At 34.1% G+C, this 16235-nt stretch overlaps 1 protein-coding gene across 1 annotated transcript; it reads left to right on the top strand.

Moving 5' to 3' along the window:
- Nucleotides 1-9229: 9229 nt before the first annotated feature.
- On the top strand, nt 9230-13840 carry LOC107459698 (probable sugar phosphate/phosphate translocator At3g14410). Its single transcript, XM_052251629.1, has 9 exons — nt 9230-9532; nt 9685-9930; nt 10036-10083; nt 10162-10196; nt 11188-11300; nt 11526-11787; nt 11892-12160; nt 12892-13056; nt 13136-13840. The coding sequence occupies exons 1-8, from the start codon at nt 9443-9445 to the stop codon at nt 13029-13031; spliced, it is 1203 nt and encodes a 400-aa protein (XP_052107589.1). The 5' UTR covers nt 9230-9442; the 3' UTR covers nt 13032-13056; nt 13136-13840.
- Nucleotides 13841-16235: the final 2395 nt, after the last annotated feature.

Here is a 16235-nt window from a genome sequence, read left to right as displayed (position 1 = left end):
TAAAGCATTTTCAGAAACACAAAAAATGAGAAGAAAAAAAGCGCAAAATATTTTATAAGAGAGAAGGGAAAAAATGGTCATTTCACACCCTTCCTTAAAAGTCGCAACCTACTATTTTATTTATTAGTTTTGATAGTAGATATTTTTAAGAAGCGCTATATTTTTTGTTTTTTCTTATTAAATATTCCATAACAACTTAGTTAAGAAACAACTAATAAGGAGAAGTAGAAGTAACAATCGATGGGATAGAATAGGGTTTGGATCAAACCCTAATCCTATCTGCGCGTTGATATTTTTATATAAACTAAATTTTACTCTATTTGCGGGTTGAGAATATTTCAATCTTAACCCTATCCATTCTTAACCCATGGGATTATAAAAAAGATGCAATATTATTATATATAACTTGATGATAATTTAAAATAGAGCTGACTTTTATGTAAAAAAATGTATTAAATTATTAATTAATGAACTTTTCTTAGTGACTAATATAACACTCTTACTACCAGAATGTCACGCTTCCAGCTGCGTCACTCTAATAGCTAAGATATTATGACAACTTTCATATACTTAATAATAAAATAGGAGCCTTTAACTCAGAACCGTAATGCTGTTTTCTTTAAAAAACCGAAACTTTCTTTCTTTTTTTACAAACATGTATATATATAAACAAATTCAATCACAACATTCACACACACACACACACACACACACACACACATATATATATATAAATATACGAGACTTTTCATACAAGTAACTTACAAATATTTTAAACATATATATCATTACAATTCCTATTCCTCTTTACAGAAATATAATAACAAAGGCAGGGAAAAAACTATAACTAATATATAAATATACAACACAACCAGAGGTGCAGAAGAAACTCCATAAAATCCTCATCCGTCCTGAAAAGAGAAGTCTATAGGGGGTGAGAACCTAACCACACGGTCTCACTAGAGAAGTTCAGAGTTGTTTTAAGAGGATACATATAAAGAAGAGTATGGGTTTCAACCACAATAATTATCGTTCGTCTTATGAATCTATTCAAACATCAACATATAAATAATATGAAAATCAAAAAGCGTATCTTTATTTATAAAGAGTTCCAATTTTAATAAATCACATAATATTTCAATACATACCAAAGGATCAATCAATCCAAACTTACCAATAACGGCTTCCGATCCAAACACAACCAATCACGGCCTCCACCCCAATATATAGTCAAATCTCGGCCTCTAATCCAACATATAATCAAATCTCGGCCTCCGGCTCATCATATTCACACAACACTCAGTTTCAAAACAGAATTAATCACATACACAAACAATGCAAGGCAAACACAATAAAGAGCAGTTACAACAAGTACCACAATTAACAATTAGACAGAATTCATTAGATAGGCAAACCAAAATACTTAAGCACACTTAAACACTAGCAACCAAATGTAGTATAATCTGTGCCTTTTCTACTGGCCATGAGCTCACGCGTCGGTTAAACTACTAGAATTCAACACATTTGGTAGCTAAGCCGGATATGAAACACCACAAAACAAAGCAAGTGGACTAAACCGCAACCCTTGCATCTTACCCGCTTAACCTGGAGCAAGTGGGACAAACCTCAACTCTTACATCTTACCCAGGTGAGTGTTTACAATCTCAACCTGAAACAAGTGGGACACGCCTCAACCTTTGCATCTTACCTAGGTGTTTCAAGTCTCAATCTGGAGCAAGTGGAACAAAGTCACAACCCTTGCATCTTACCCAGGTATTTTAAGTCTCAATTCAAAGCAAGTAGGACAAAGTCATAACCCTTGCATCTTATCTAGGTGTTTCAAAAGTCAAGTCTTTATTTCATTTCCATCATAATCAAACTCAAACATAACCAAACTCAACATCAAAACTGCAATTATATAATAATTATATTTCAATTAAACCTCATCATTAACATAATCATAATCATCACTAATCAATCTTAATATTCTTCTCATTCACTTTCACATGTCATTCTTTAATTAATCACTTTAGGGGCTAACTAAACCCAACTTTCAAGCTTCTCAGGACAATTTCAATTTCTTTCTTGAATTTCGAGCCTTCCCAAAGTTTCAGAAAGCATTCCATTTCGCCAATTGAATCTAAATACTTCAAATTCACTAAATCTTTTCAAAAGATAACCCCTTGAATTAGAATTAATCAAAAGTCATTTTATTCTTAAATGCTCATTTTTATTACTTTATTTTTCATTAAAATCCTCAAAACATCACTCTTTAGTTTGAATCAATTCAATAAAACTCGTTTCCATTCAAGCAAGTACCCAAAACATATTTCTGTTCATAATTAGCAGAACTGAAATAAATTGAATATCCAGTTCACTTCTATTAGTTTCATTTCCTCTAAAGATCTTTAAAATATTTTCTTTAAACCAAAGTTAATCAAACAAAAAAAAATCCATTTTTATTCAATCAAATTCAAACGATTTAAATTCACTTATATACTTATAAAAAATTTGACAGTATCTCTTCTAAAACTCAGATTTTGTCACCTTTTAAGGGTCCCAACCAAACCGATATCTCTCATTAACAGCTTCAATATCAACCATTTTCAAAATATATACATATAAATCAGATCATCCATAACACTCAACAATTCTCAATACAAACCAATCAAACAAATCAGAATCCTAGACATCAATAAAATCAAGTCAATCACAAGCAACCCAACTTTTCATTAATTCTTAGTCCAAACTTAGATAATCAGTTCCATTCATCCAAACAGCTCAAAGTAATCCATAAGATTCACATAATCACAAAAATATATTTTTCATAACAATATCGATTTATAAAAATTTTGGAATATAAAATGGTTTGAGAAAAAGATCCTACCTCAAAAAGTTGAAACCCGTAAGCAATAAAACACGTTAAGACCCTTATTTTTCCGGCCCATAATAGTGACAGCTGCAACCACAGCTCCATACTACTTTCGGAACAACAGTAGCAACTTTAATCACAATAGACAATTATCGAAACTTGACCATACGTTACCAAAACCTCATAATCGTTAACAAACCATAACAGAATACTGATTTCAAGGGTTCTAGAAAGAAAACACTTATTGTAACTAAGGAAGAACGGCTAAATCGAACAGCAGTAGCTCCGCCGATGGTTCTAATGGCCACAACGTCGTTAAACATAGCATGCAAGAACCATAGCTCAATCCTAAGACATTAACGTCGCGAAATCCTTAGTAATATGTAACAGAACAACGACTATAGGGGTTTGAAACAAGGAACAGTAATAAACCCCAATTTTGTGATTTATCTTGTGCTTAATTTGGGAGATTTTATCAACTTATTCCACATTTATTCAATGAAATAGCATGGTTTTGTAATTCTTCCTAAATTTGTGCTTAAGTGTGAAAACATGTTTTTAGGCCCTTAAATTGGTAATTTTAATTTACCTATAATTCCATTCAATGCCTTGATATGTTTGTTGAGTGATAGATTCATAAGGCAAGTATTGGATGGAAGAAGTGAAGAGAAAAGCATGCAAAGTGGAGAATTCAGGAAAAAACAAGGATTTGGAGAGCATACATCGACGCGCACGCGTGAAGATGAGGTCACCAAGCGATGCATACGCCTGGCCCATGCATACGCGTCACAGCAAGCACGTGACCTCATCAAAGTGAAAATGCTGGCGGGCAATTTCTGAGTTTCTTAGGCCTAAATCCAACTCATTCCTGAGGCTATTTCATGCAGAATTCAAGATTGAACAAAGGGGGAGCAATTAGTTTTAGGTTAGCATCATGTAGGTTAGTTTTCTAGAGAGAGAAGCTCCCTCTTCTCTCTAGAATTAGGGTTCTTAGGGTTAATTGCATCTTAGATCTAGGGTTTAATTACTTGTTCTCATCTTGTTTTCTTTACAATTTCTTGTTCCTACACTTTCATTCTCTTAGTTTGTAGTGTTAATTTCTCTTTTCATGCCTCTTTTATGTTTATGAATACTCTTGTTGAATTTAGGTTTCCTTTAATACAATTTATGTTTGATGTTCTTTTATTGTTGATTTGAGTTGTTTATTGTTGATTCCTTGCATTATGTAGTTGTAGATTTATTATTCTTGCAATTTTACCATGCTTTCCTTTTATGCCTTCCAAGTCTTTGACAAAATGCTTGGTTGGATGTTAGAGTAGCTTTTTTAGCATTCTTGGCTTGGAAAGAGGAATTAGGCAATCTTGAGTCATGAATACCCAACTTATGTTGGTGATCTAGAGTTGTTAATTAATATTATTTCCATTGACCCTAGTCTTTTGCTAATTCAATTAGCAAGTTGACTAGGACTTTTGGATTGAGATTAACTAGTCTTATTTGACTTTCTCCCTATGTGAAGATAATATTGTACCTTCTACCATTGATGGAGATGACGAAATAAGATAAATTCTTGTTAATCATTGTTATGATTAGTGACTAGGATAGAAAGCTTAGATTCTCAATCATTGCTATGAATGTCTCTTTTTATTAATTGCTTTCTTTAATTGCTTACTTTATTTTCTTGCCATTTATTTTATTGCCCTTTTACCAAATCAAACCCTCATTGTTCCTTCAAAGCCAATAATTGATCACTTCATTGCAATTCCTTATGAGACGACCCGAGGTTTGAATACTTCGGTTAATTTTCATTGGGGTTTGTACTTGTGACAACCAATTATTAAAACTTTGATTGAGCATTATTTGTTGGTTGGGAACTATACTTGCAACGAAGTTATTTCCTCTAATTGAGAAGAAATTCCTAACCATATGAAAATGCTCTTTCAAACAGCTTACCGTAATTACGAATAAATGAGAGAATGACGCAACTATAGCTCCAGTGATGACTTCTGGCAACCCCAACGCCATTTCCAGCGACAGAGAACTCTTGCAACCTCGCAAAAGTCAAAGGCAGAGGTTCTGGCGACTGATTCTAGCAACAGCAGCGGCTTCTGACGCGAGTGATAAACCCCATTTTTAGGGTTTATCCTGTGCTTAATCTAGTAGATTTTATCCATTATTCTCACACTTATTCATACAATTCGCATGTTTTACGTTTTTCTTCCTGATTTTGTGCTATGATTGAAAACATGCTTCTTTGGCCTTATATTTGCTAATATTAATCCTCTCTTATTACCATTCGATGCCGTGATATGTGCGTTAAGTGATTTCAGGGATTACAGGACAGGAATAGCTTGGAGGATAGAAAAGAAGCATGCAAAAGTGAAAGGAATACAAGAAATTGAAGGAACTACAAAGCTGTCAGCCCTGACCTCTTTGGACTCAAACGGTCATAAGTTGAGCTACAGAGGTCCAAATGAGACGGTTCTAGTTGTGATAAAAAGCTAATCTCTGGAGCTTCAAAATGATATATAATTTGCCATAGTGACCGTACATCTAGGCGATGCGCACGCGTCATATCACGCGCATGCGTCGCATTGACGGAAAACCAGCGTATTAAGATTCACAACCAGCAATTTCTAGGCTATTTTTGACCCAGTTTTCGGCTTAGAAAACACAGATTAGAGGTTACAGAGCAGAGGAATCAAGAGATCACTTTTCATTAACATAATTTTAGGTTTAGATGTAGTTTCTAAAGAGAGAGGCTCTCTCCTCTCTCTAGGATATAGGATTCCTAGTTTTATGCTTTTGAGTTGGATATTACAGAGTTACTACCTCCATTGAAGACTTTATCATTCTAGTTTATTTTCTGTTTTCTTACTCTTTTAATCCCTATTTACTTTGTTCAGAGTTACAATTGGATTATTTTCATGGATTGTTAATGCAAAGAGTACTTTTTCATTTAAATCTATTATTTGTTTAATTGTTTCCAGTTGAATTTTTATTACCATATTCTCTTTTTACTTCCTTTATATGGTGTAATGGCATTCATGTTAGTAGAGTAGACTCCCAACTTGGCTTTGGAGTTGATTAATATTTGAGACCCTTGAGTTGGAATACTCAAGAGTTAATTGGTAATTGGAAGTTGTTGGCTGACTTTCTAGTTACTACACTAATCCTTCCCAAGGGAGAGGATTAGGACTTGTGAATAGAAGTTGGCTTCCTGCTTAACTTTCCTTCATTCATTGAGGGTTAACTGAGTAGAAACAACAACCTATTACTATTAATCTTGGGAATTCCAACAAGGATAGAACTTCAATTTTATCTTCTCCTAGCCAAGGCTTTTTATTTTAATTACATAAAACCTCTTGTTAATTTTCATTGCTTTAATTTATAATCATTTATTTCTCCATTCCTTATCCCAAAATTTCTCAGAAAACTCATAACCAATTATAAGCACACTTCCCTGCAATTCCTTGAGAGACGACCCGAGGTTTAAATACTTCGGTTATTATTTTTATTGGGTTTGCTTAAGTGACAACCAAGTTTTTGTACGAAAGGATTCTTTGTTGGTTTAGAAGCTATACTTGCAACGAGAACTTATTTGTGAATTCTAGACCACGCAAGAATCCGCTCGTCAGCGAGCTTGGCAGCGACGGTGCATGAACGATGGTGATTGGGCAAGGATGGGAGGCAGAATGCAACTCCTCTCTCAATCTCGTCTGGCTCTTCTCTTGCGGCAGCTCGACGGCGACGCTCCTCACGGCTGTGGTGATGGAGGGTTCAGCGACTCCTTCTGGCGATGTCCCAAGCCACCACGACGGCGAAGATGACGAGATGCAGCACCTATTTCCTCTCCTTGGCGATGGCGGTGCACAAAGCTCCTCTAGTTGGTCGGGGTTCCAGGACCGTGCCTCCTCTCTCCCTCTTACTCGACGACAACGACGCTCCCAGCCCAGCCGGCTTCGTCTTCTTCCTCCTCCCTTTCTTCCCTTCTTTCTCGATCACCCCTATTCTCTCCTTTTTTTTCTCATCGGTGTGGGGGCTGGCGGTGGTGAGTTAGAGTTAGAGGGTATGAGTGTGAATGTGTAATGAATTTAGGGTTAGGTTAAGGTTTTGATTTGGGAAAAAAGGGTGAGAATAGGTTGGTAATTTCTAATAAAAATAGGGATAATGTAGTAATTGAAAACCAATTTTAATCAAACAATAATTATATATAAAAAATACTAGTTATTCATCAAATTAGAATTTTTTTCTCAAATAAATACTCTAATTCAAGAATTATAGATAATCAAATTAATTTCTTTTTATTCATAAAATAAGGTACAAAATCTTAATATTTTTTGTGTCAACAAAATCTAAATATTTAATCAAAGCATATAAATTTTTTATTTTTTTTTAATTATTAAAATTTTAGATCATAAATAAGAAATTGTCAAACTAATATAAAAAAATATGTGAAAGTATCATCTTTTGTAAATATAATAAATCATAAATAACTTATTAGTTAATTTTTAAAAATTTGGGATCTTATAGTTAATGATTTTTGTATTTAGTGAGAGGTTTTTGCCTCAACATTCACTTAAAACATATTTTTACATACAGAAAAGTTCTACATCCATGTAATTTTTTCATCCAAGTTATCCAAGTAACTTCTATCAGACGCGCCTCCCCAACCCCCTTACGCGTTTGTTATACACGTGCCTCATATAACGTAAACCTTGTTCTCTTCTTCTTATTCTTCTTCTTCAACCTAATAAAATTCGCTGTTCTCCTCTGTTCGCATTTTTCTTCTCTGCTTGCATTCTTCATTATTGATCTGCATTGAATTCAACGTAATAAGCTCCGTCATTCTTCTTCTTCTTCATTTTCTTCTGCGATATACATTTCTGAATGGAAACAATGAATGATTCAACTTCAAATCAGTTGAATGAGGTTATTACGTTGAGACAGCTAGGAAATAATTGCTGCAAAACACAGAATAAAGTAAAAGGAGGCCGCCGAACCGAACAATATTCATTTGGTGAATCAAAATCACAAAGGCCACCGAACCGAACAATGTTCATGTGGTGAATAAATGGTGACCAACTTTCAATCAACAAGAATAGTATTTCTCCTCATCTTCCTCCTCCTCTTTCTTCTTTCAAATTCGCGCACGTAGGTTCTTCTTCTTTCGTTATAATCATCACCAACAACACCAACATTTTGCTCGGTTACGTAGAATTGCTCATTTTGATTCACTTGATTGTTAATGTATTTAGTTGAGTCCTTGTGCATGCAGAAATACTTTTTACTGATTGATTGTTTATCACGTTTTATTCAGCACATGATTGGTATTCGGTTCAGTGGTTTTGGTCATTTCGGTTCACCTGATTGTTATGTGTTCAGTTAACTTCTTTTGCATGGAAAAATGCTATTCTTGAAGATTGAATGTTTATGACGTTTTATTCAGCACATGAATGTTGCTCGGTTCAGTGGTGTTGCTCATTTTGATTTACTTGATTGTTAGTGTGTTCAATTGAGTCTTTGTGCATGTAGAAATATTTTTCTTTGATGATTAAATGTTTATGATGTTTTATTTAGCACATGAATGATGTTTGATTCAATAGAGTTGGCCATTTTGGTTCATTTCTATTCTACATAATTTAAAACTCTTTCTACTCACCTTCTACTGCTTCTTCACCAGGGAGAGAAAGAGGAAAAGACAAAAAAAAAAAAAGAACAGCAGCAATAACAACAAAAGAATGAAGATAAAGAGAAAACACGTGAAGAAGAAGGAAGGCGAAAAAGAAGGAGAAGAATGAGGAGGAGGAGGAAGGCGAATCTCTATTGCTGTTTTGTTTGTTTCTGGTTGTTCCTTGCCAAATCTTCTCGCGATTCTTCTTTAGTAGTGGTTTTCGCAGAGAACGTGACTGAAATTTGAGTGATTTTGAAAGAGATTCGAAGAGAAGGAGCGGTTTTGTGTTGAGGAAGAAGTAACATTTTTTTTATAATGAGCGCGAAGTAACGAAGGGTTTTCAAGCGCGTGTTTTCACTCGTCATTAATGTGCGTGACTTTATTTGGACTTGGGTTAACTTGGTTACATGGTTACATGGATGTGTAGCGCGTTCGTTTTACATAAGTATATAAGAATTAAGACTCATCCCATACCATATCTAATGCGCACAAGAACCTTATCTGTGGTAAAATTGTTTAATTATATATTTTTATGATTATTTATATAATTAATATAAAAGAGAATTATTTATATTCGTATCACATTGTATAATTACAGGTACGTGTTATTATTTTAGATTCTCAAGTATATTAAAATTAAATTTTATATTTATATTAAAAAATAAAGAAAAACCTGTAAAGCGTTCAAAGCCCAAAGTTCTCATATTTCATCCTTCTCTCACCGTCGTCTTCCCTTTCCCAGACCCATACCTTCAAAATTGGATAGTCCGAACCCGACCCATTTCACTGCTTGGGTTTCAGATTCAGATTTGAGAAAAAGAAAAGTCAACACTGAAGATTGAAGAAGAAGGAAGCTCAAACAACAAATACGAAGCTTTGCGTGTGCTCTGCTTGCAACAATGGCGGATCCGAAGAAGGAAGGCTTCCTCACCTACGCTTATATTCTGCTCTACATTGCTCTTTCCAGCGGCCAGATCTTCTTCAACAAGGTTTCCTCACCGAAATCCCCAATTTAGAAACTCCTATCTATAATTACCAATGCACTTTTTGTTTCCCGAGAAAATTCAGGGAAATTTGACCTTATTGTTGATTTTGTTCTTGAGTAGGATTTATATCTGGATTCATTTTCATTTTTAATTAGGTTGAATTTTTGAGACGTGTGAAATTGATTGAAATTGGATATGCTGATAAGGTATTTGTGATATGTGATTTGAGAGAGTTGTTGCATGTAAGTAAGTTCTATAGAACTTTTTCTTGGAATTTTTTCATGGTTTCTTTCGTTTGTTGTGTGAACTGCGGAACTGGAATAGCTAAGTATCTTGTGTCAGATTCTTGTTTTTTGGACTTTGTTGTCTTGTTTGGTTCGGTCACCTTTTGGAGTTATTGCTGAAAGTAAAGTTGAATGCATTATTGTCTACTTTTGCCTCCTAGATTTATTCTTGAAACTTAAGTTCTTGATGTTTGGCATGGTTTGTTGATTGACTTGAGAAAGGAATATGTAGCTGCTGTTTTGTGTTTTGTATTAACCAAAGTTCTAAAGGTACGTATGTGTTTGTGTTTTGCATAATATTTATTTGATTAGCAATGAGTATGCACCCGATGAATATGTCTTTTGCAGATTATGAAGGTTGAGGAGGGAATGACTCATGAAATGTGAGTAAATAAATAAGCTCTCTGTAGATTGCATCCAATTTTCAAAATTGCATACATGGAAGTTTTTGGTTTTGTCATTGTACCTCTGACCCTGACTATTTAGCAGCTGAAGATTTATAAGACTTTAACCAAAAGGATAATTCATAAAAGTGAGATCATAAGAGGTTTACCGATTAAGAAAGAATATTAGCAAAAAGTTTCTGTGTATGCCTCTGTGCCCTCTAGCTTGGATGAGTTATGTACTCAAGAACAGGAGTTGATAAAAAGGCAAAATCATAAAATATATCCTTTTAAGTGGTCTAATCCGATGATATTTGGAAAATGATTAATGAATATTTGAGTATAGAACAATCTAAGGATTTGATCTTAGTTTCAATTGTCTTCATTCTCTTTCTGCCATAATGTGTTTAAGATGAGTCCTATTTGGTCAGTGTCAAACCTGTACCAGCATTTCATAGTGTGTTGGTTGCATTGACAGTGGATGATCATAAATTAGTTAAATAGTACTAGTTTCCTCTGAGAATTAGTTAAACTTTCTTAATCACAATGAACAGTGTGTCGGTTGCATTAACAGTGAATGGGACATCAGAAAGGGCTTATGCGCCTTTCTTGTTTTGTTTTGTTTTGTTTTTATTTAAACTCCTTCAATTAAGATTATCGTGAAGATTATCTATATCTTACAGTACATATATAATGTGGATATTTCAAAATGTCTGTATTAAGGAATCGAACCTAGCACCTTCAAGTTGTAACCCTTATATACATTCTTTAACCCCAAAACTATGATGGTTTTTGTGTTATTGTGTGATATATATGTTAAAATTTTAACATTTTAGTTTAATAAATTAAATTAATATCCAAAAAGTAAAAATGCGGCCTAACAGGCACGATGTGGTGCTAGTTAACAGAAATGTGTTATGAGTTTGTAGTTGATTTCAGATACTTACGATATTGCCAGAATCCAGTATAATCATGTCTTTCATTATTTCAGATATGTTAGTTCAGTAATGCCAATTGGGGCTATGTTTGCAATGACTCTTTGGCTGGGGAATACTGCCTACCTGTATATTTCTGTTGCATTTGCACAAATGCTGAAGGCAATTAGTAAGTTGGTACTTGCCTGTTTGATATTCACAATAGCTAGGTATATCTTAAACCAAATGTTGTACCATATGAAAGTTTAATTGGTAATCAGATCTGTGTGGCTAATTAACTCGCCATAGACAGTATATAGTGATTGTGTATGGGTTCTCAAGACATCAAGATTACTCTTTTCCTACAAGAAAACTAACTATATATTCCTTTGAATTGATTAAATGTAATGTACAGTGCCTGTAGCTGTTTTTGTGCTTGGAGTAGCTGTAGGACTTGAGACAATGAGCTGCAAAATGCTTTTGATCATGTCATTGATTAGTTTTGGTGTCCTAGTAGCTTCTTATGGAGAGATAAATATAAATTGGGTTGGAGTAGTTTACCAAATGGGAGGTGTTGTTGGTGAAGCTCTAAGACTTATTTTCATGGAGATTTTTGTTAAGAGAAAGGGTCTGAAGTTGAATCCTATATCAGTGATGTATTATGTTAGTCCGTGCAGGCAAGTGGTTTTCAGAATTTTATATTCTCTTGCACAATTTTCTTTACTAAACTTTGTATATTGTAAACTAATGCACGTGACAACAATTTTGGATTGTTTTGCAGTGCAATTTGTTTATTCCTTCCATGGATTTTTCTAGAGAAACCAAAGATGGATGAACATGGACCTTGGAACTTCCCTCCTGTTTTGCTTATCCTCAACTGCCTTTGTACTTTTGCTCTAAACTTATCAGTTTTCCTTGTTATTACACACACAAGTGCTTTAACCATTCGTGTTGCCGGAGTTGTCAAGGATTGGGTGGTTGTCTTAGTGTCTGCTCTGTTGTTTGCTGATACAAAGCTGACAATGATAAATTTGTTTGGTTACGGAATTGGTAAGTAACGGATCATCTTTGAGCTTCTAAATCTTCCTGTCATTTTGAATATAGTTCAAGTATTTCCTGTGACATTTCTTGCACATACACCATCCTGTGGTTACAATTTTCCTAGTTCAGGGCCAATTAATAACCCTGGAAGCCTGTGTGCATATTTAAATTTTCCTGAGTCCAGTACCTATTAATAACCTGTAAACAAGTGTAGACCTTCATTTTTGACATTGTTGGGTGCAAGTATAATATAAGATCAATTAATATTCAAGTTCAAAACAAAAAATGTTATTCATACATTTAAACTGGGTCCACATCTACTCCAAATGATTTCCTAAGCTCCATACATAACCCTTACAAGATAGTTGAAGACTGATTTGTAATATCAAATTCTAGTGCAAAAATTTCTTCTTGTTATCTCTTTTGACTGGGAGAAGGTGAGCATAAGGGTGATTTCCTATATTCTAGATCATAATATTGTTTCTATTCATTTTTTATGAATTTATACTCACTGATGTTTGGAGTATCAACACAAGTAGTTGTCCTAGTTGATTCAAATGTTTGATTTTTATGATTGATATTTGACAGGTTGCTTGAAAAAAATTCAAAGACCACCAAAATTAAAATTTGAATTGTGCAACATAAAATTGTTATAATCCAATCCCTCATTAAGAAATTATGAATGTTGATATATGTTAAGAGAAAAGAAGCTGATTTCATAAATTGTAAATTTCATGCAGCCATCGCTGGGGTAGCTGCATACAATAATTACAAGTTAAAGAAAGAAGCTACACATGTGTCCCCAAATGATTCTCCGAATGCTTCTGAGCATGGTGAATCTTCCCATAGGCTAGAGTCACAGCCTTTAACAAGAAGATAAATAGTGTCTTGTACCAATGCCAGAGGTATGTATATAATGACTACGTTCATATTAGCTTTCTTCCCACAATTTTCATTTCTTATTTCTTTTCGTCTCTGGTCCAGTTGTTCATGCCCTTTCCTGAAGTTGATAAGAACATATAGTAGATAATGATACAATTCTCACAAAATGTCGCAAAGAAGCCACCAAACGTTAATGTAGTATTGAAAAGTGTAAGCAAGCATCATTACACAGCTGATCATAGAGCGAAGGAATTGATGTGCAGATGTAATATATATACTCACTTTTATCCTTTCAAATCACTTTTATCCTTTCAAATAGAGGAGCTAGGCCATAGCATTCGGATTTTGAGGAATTTTGAAGCCATTCAAAAAGATTATTTCTTTGAAGCAATTACCAGTTTCAATCTTCGCAGCTCATTATTTCAAGTTGAAATGAAAATTCCAAGATTAAAAGCCGAGGCATCCACCATTTATTATATTTGCACATGTGCTGGTAGTTGCCAATTGCCATGGTTTTATGCTAATTTTTTATGTTACAGAGATTAAACCTTGTAGAATTGTTTTGTTTGTTTGTAATGTACCTTAACATTATTTAACATAAGGAGACAGATACAGAATTATAGAATAGATTGATTCAATGTTGGAGATCCTTGCACCACTGTAATCCTTTTTAATCTTGATGCTTTCAAATTTTAATGTTGTATGTCGTTGGTTCTTAGGGCTAGACATAAATGATTAGGTGTTACTCAGGGCCGAATGTTTCATCTTATGTCATGTCATTCAAGAATATCTGCTATTTGGTATCAATTTCTGATCGTTATCCACCACTATATGTATAATCATTTATAGCATGTGTTCCGAAGGGAAAAGAAGAACGGGAAGCGTTCAAACTCCAAAGAATAAATTTGAGACAATTTACTCTTCAAACCTTTTTCATCTCATTCCTTTTATTCCAAAACCTAAACTTTCAAACACACTTGCACTTGTAAGCTAGTTATGATGTCAGGCTCAGCATATTCAGTGTTTTATCTTTAGATGGAGATAGAGAATCATGGTATCTCTCCCTTTATCGAGAGATATTTGAAATATGAAATAAAAAACAATTTACGTTATCGATTTCGCTAATTATTTTTGATATTGCAATTAGATTTGTATAATACGCTGAAATGACATTTTAGATGTGTAATCTACATATATGAGTTTTATAACAGTGTCTACGGAAATCAACTGTTGAAGTTGAATCATTGATCAACGGCTGAGATCAGTTTAAGTTGAGACTACCGATTTTACTAATTTTAAAAACTTGTTCTATTTCAAATTGCTAGTTTTATTTTGATTTTTTTTGTTCTACTTCAAATCGATAGTCTCATTTTTATTTATTTTTTTTTGTCTTTTTTTAAAATTGTTAATCACGTTTTTTTTGTGATATTAACAACCTTCATATCAGTATATTACATCAAATTAGTATAATATCAATATATTACGCTCCTTCGTTTATAATATCCAAAAAAATTAGCCATGGATTTAGCTGAAATATATTTTAACAATGTTTGTTAAGAAAATAATCATTTATTTTTTAAGTTTTTGATCCATTAAAATATTTATAGATTTTTTTTAAATAATTGTCACATTTTTAACGAATGTTTTAGAAACACTTGTATATAACGACCTCATAACGATAACCTTGTTAATTTGTTAATTATGTTCATAAAGACTTCCGAGCTATTAAGCACACTATAGCATGGACCTGCCAAACGAGCGAGAATTTTAATCCTTTTTTACACTATTAGTAAAGATATTTATTGATAATGTTGTACAAATTCTATATGGTGAGAATTAATAAGGATGTCATATAGATATCACAAAAGGATCGATCATAGCATAATAAAACTAATTTCACATATTTTGGAAAGAAGATTCTTCGGTGCGGAAAAAAAAAAAAGGCATGGGATGATGTTCCTGCGTGTCAAACGTGGGAGGGCGATGCGTGGAACTAAGGATATATAAGGTCCGGTCCGACCCAAAGATCCAGTTTGAGCCCGAAAAAATTTGGGATTTGTTGGCCCGGACCAGAAGTGGTCCGGGATTGACCCATAAAAAAATATAAAGCCAAGAGAAGATATGAAACCGGAACCGAGCCATAACTCGAATCACCCGGCCCAGCCCGGTGGGAGGGAGGATTAGTTTCTAATTTCCTAAGGGGTCTAGGGCACTCGCGTCTTCACTCTTCAGTCTTCACGTCACGCAAGCTTCACTGCATCCATGCCTCACTCTCCCTCTTCCACGCACCCTGACCTTGCCACAGTGCCACCCTCAGAGCTCAGTCCCCTCAGCCCTTCCCCTCAGGCCCTTCCCTTCCGTTTCTAGCCTTTCCGTCGCAGTCCATTGTCAGGCTCCCGATGATGACAGCGACAACTGCAAATGGCGACGGAGCATCTTTGACCCTCAAGGCCTGAACGACGTCAGCGAGTCAACGACCACTGCAAACGGCAACGAAGCATCTCTGACCTAATGCACTGCTTCTGCTGCCGGTCTTCTTCTTCTCTTCTCTAGCCCCTACTCAAATTCAGTTCAGGTAAATTCTTTTCGTTTTGAATTTCTAATTAGGGGATTGGTTAATGTAATTTCTGATTAAGGATTTGACTATTGAAAATTATGATGAGGGATTTAGGATATTGATTATTGGAATTTTTTATTAATGTTTTGGTTAATATAATTTTTGTTAGTGTTTTGTTCAGATTTAGGGTATTGATTTGGATTAGGGATTTGGTTAATATGATTCCTGTTAGTGTTTTGTTCTTTCTATTAGTGTTTGTTCTGATTTAGTGTATTGATTTAGATTAGGAATTTGGTTAATATAATTCCTGACTTCCTCTTAGTGTTTTGTTATTTCTATTAGTTTTTTGTTCTGATTTTGTGTATTGATTTGGATTAGGAATTTGGTTAATATAATTTCTGACTTCCTGTTAGTGTTTTGTTCTTCTTATTAGTGTTTTGTTCTGATTTTGTGTATTGATTTGGATTAGGAATTTGGTTAATATGATTCCTGTTAGTGTTTTGTTCTTTCTATTAGTGTTTTATTCTGATTTTGTTCTTCCTGTTAGTGTTTTAATTAAGTCGTTATCATTCTTCTTGTTATTGGAATTTCTGATTAAAAATTTCGATTATTAAAATTTATGATTTTGATAGAATAGAAAACATA

The sequence above is a fragment of the Arachis duranensis genome, chromosome 7 (genome assembly GCF_000817695.3).
Source record: "Arachis duranensis cultivar V14167 chromosome 7, aradu.V14167.gnm2.J7QH, whole genome shotgun sequence".
Classification (NCBI taxonomy): domain Eukaryota; kingdom Viridiplantae; phylum Streptophyta; class Magnoliopsida; order Fabales; family Fabaceae; genus Arachis; species Arachis duranensis.
Note: the sequence above shows the minus strand (reverse complement) of the source record. Positions and strands in the feature narration are given on the sequence as shown.

Bases quoted from the DNA above. Each gene is read 5' to 3' on its own strand.
- LOC107459698 (XM_052251629.1), top strand. From the start codon at position 9,443: ATGGCGGATCCGAAGAAGGAAGGCTTCCTCACCTACGCTTATATTCTG. The intron at 10,197-11,187 runs GTGAGTAAATAA...TCATTATTTCAG, and splicing joins GAGGGAATGACTCATGAAAT to ATATGTTAGTTCAGTAATGC. The intron at 11,301-11,525 runs GTAAGTTGGTAC...TGTAATGTACAG, and splicing joins ACAAATGCTGAAGGCAATTA to TGCCTGTAGCTGTTTTTGTG.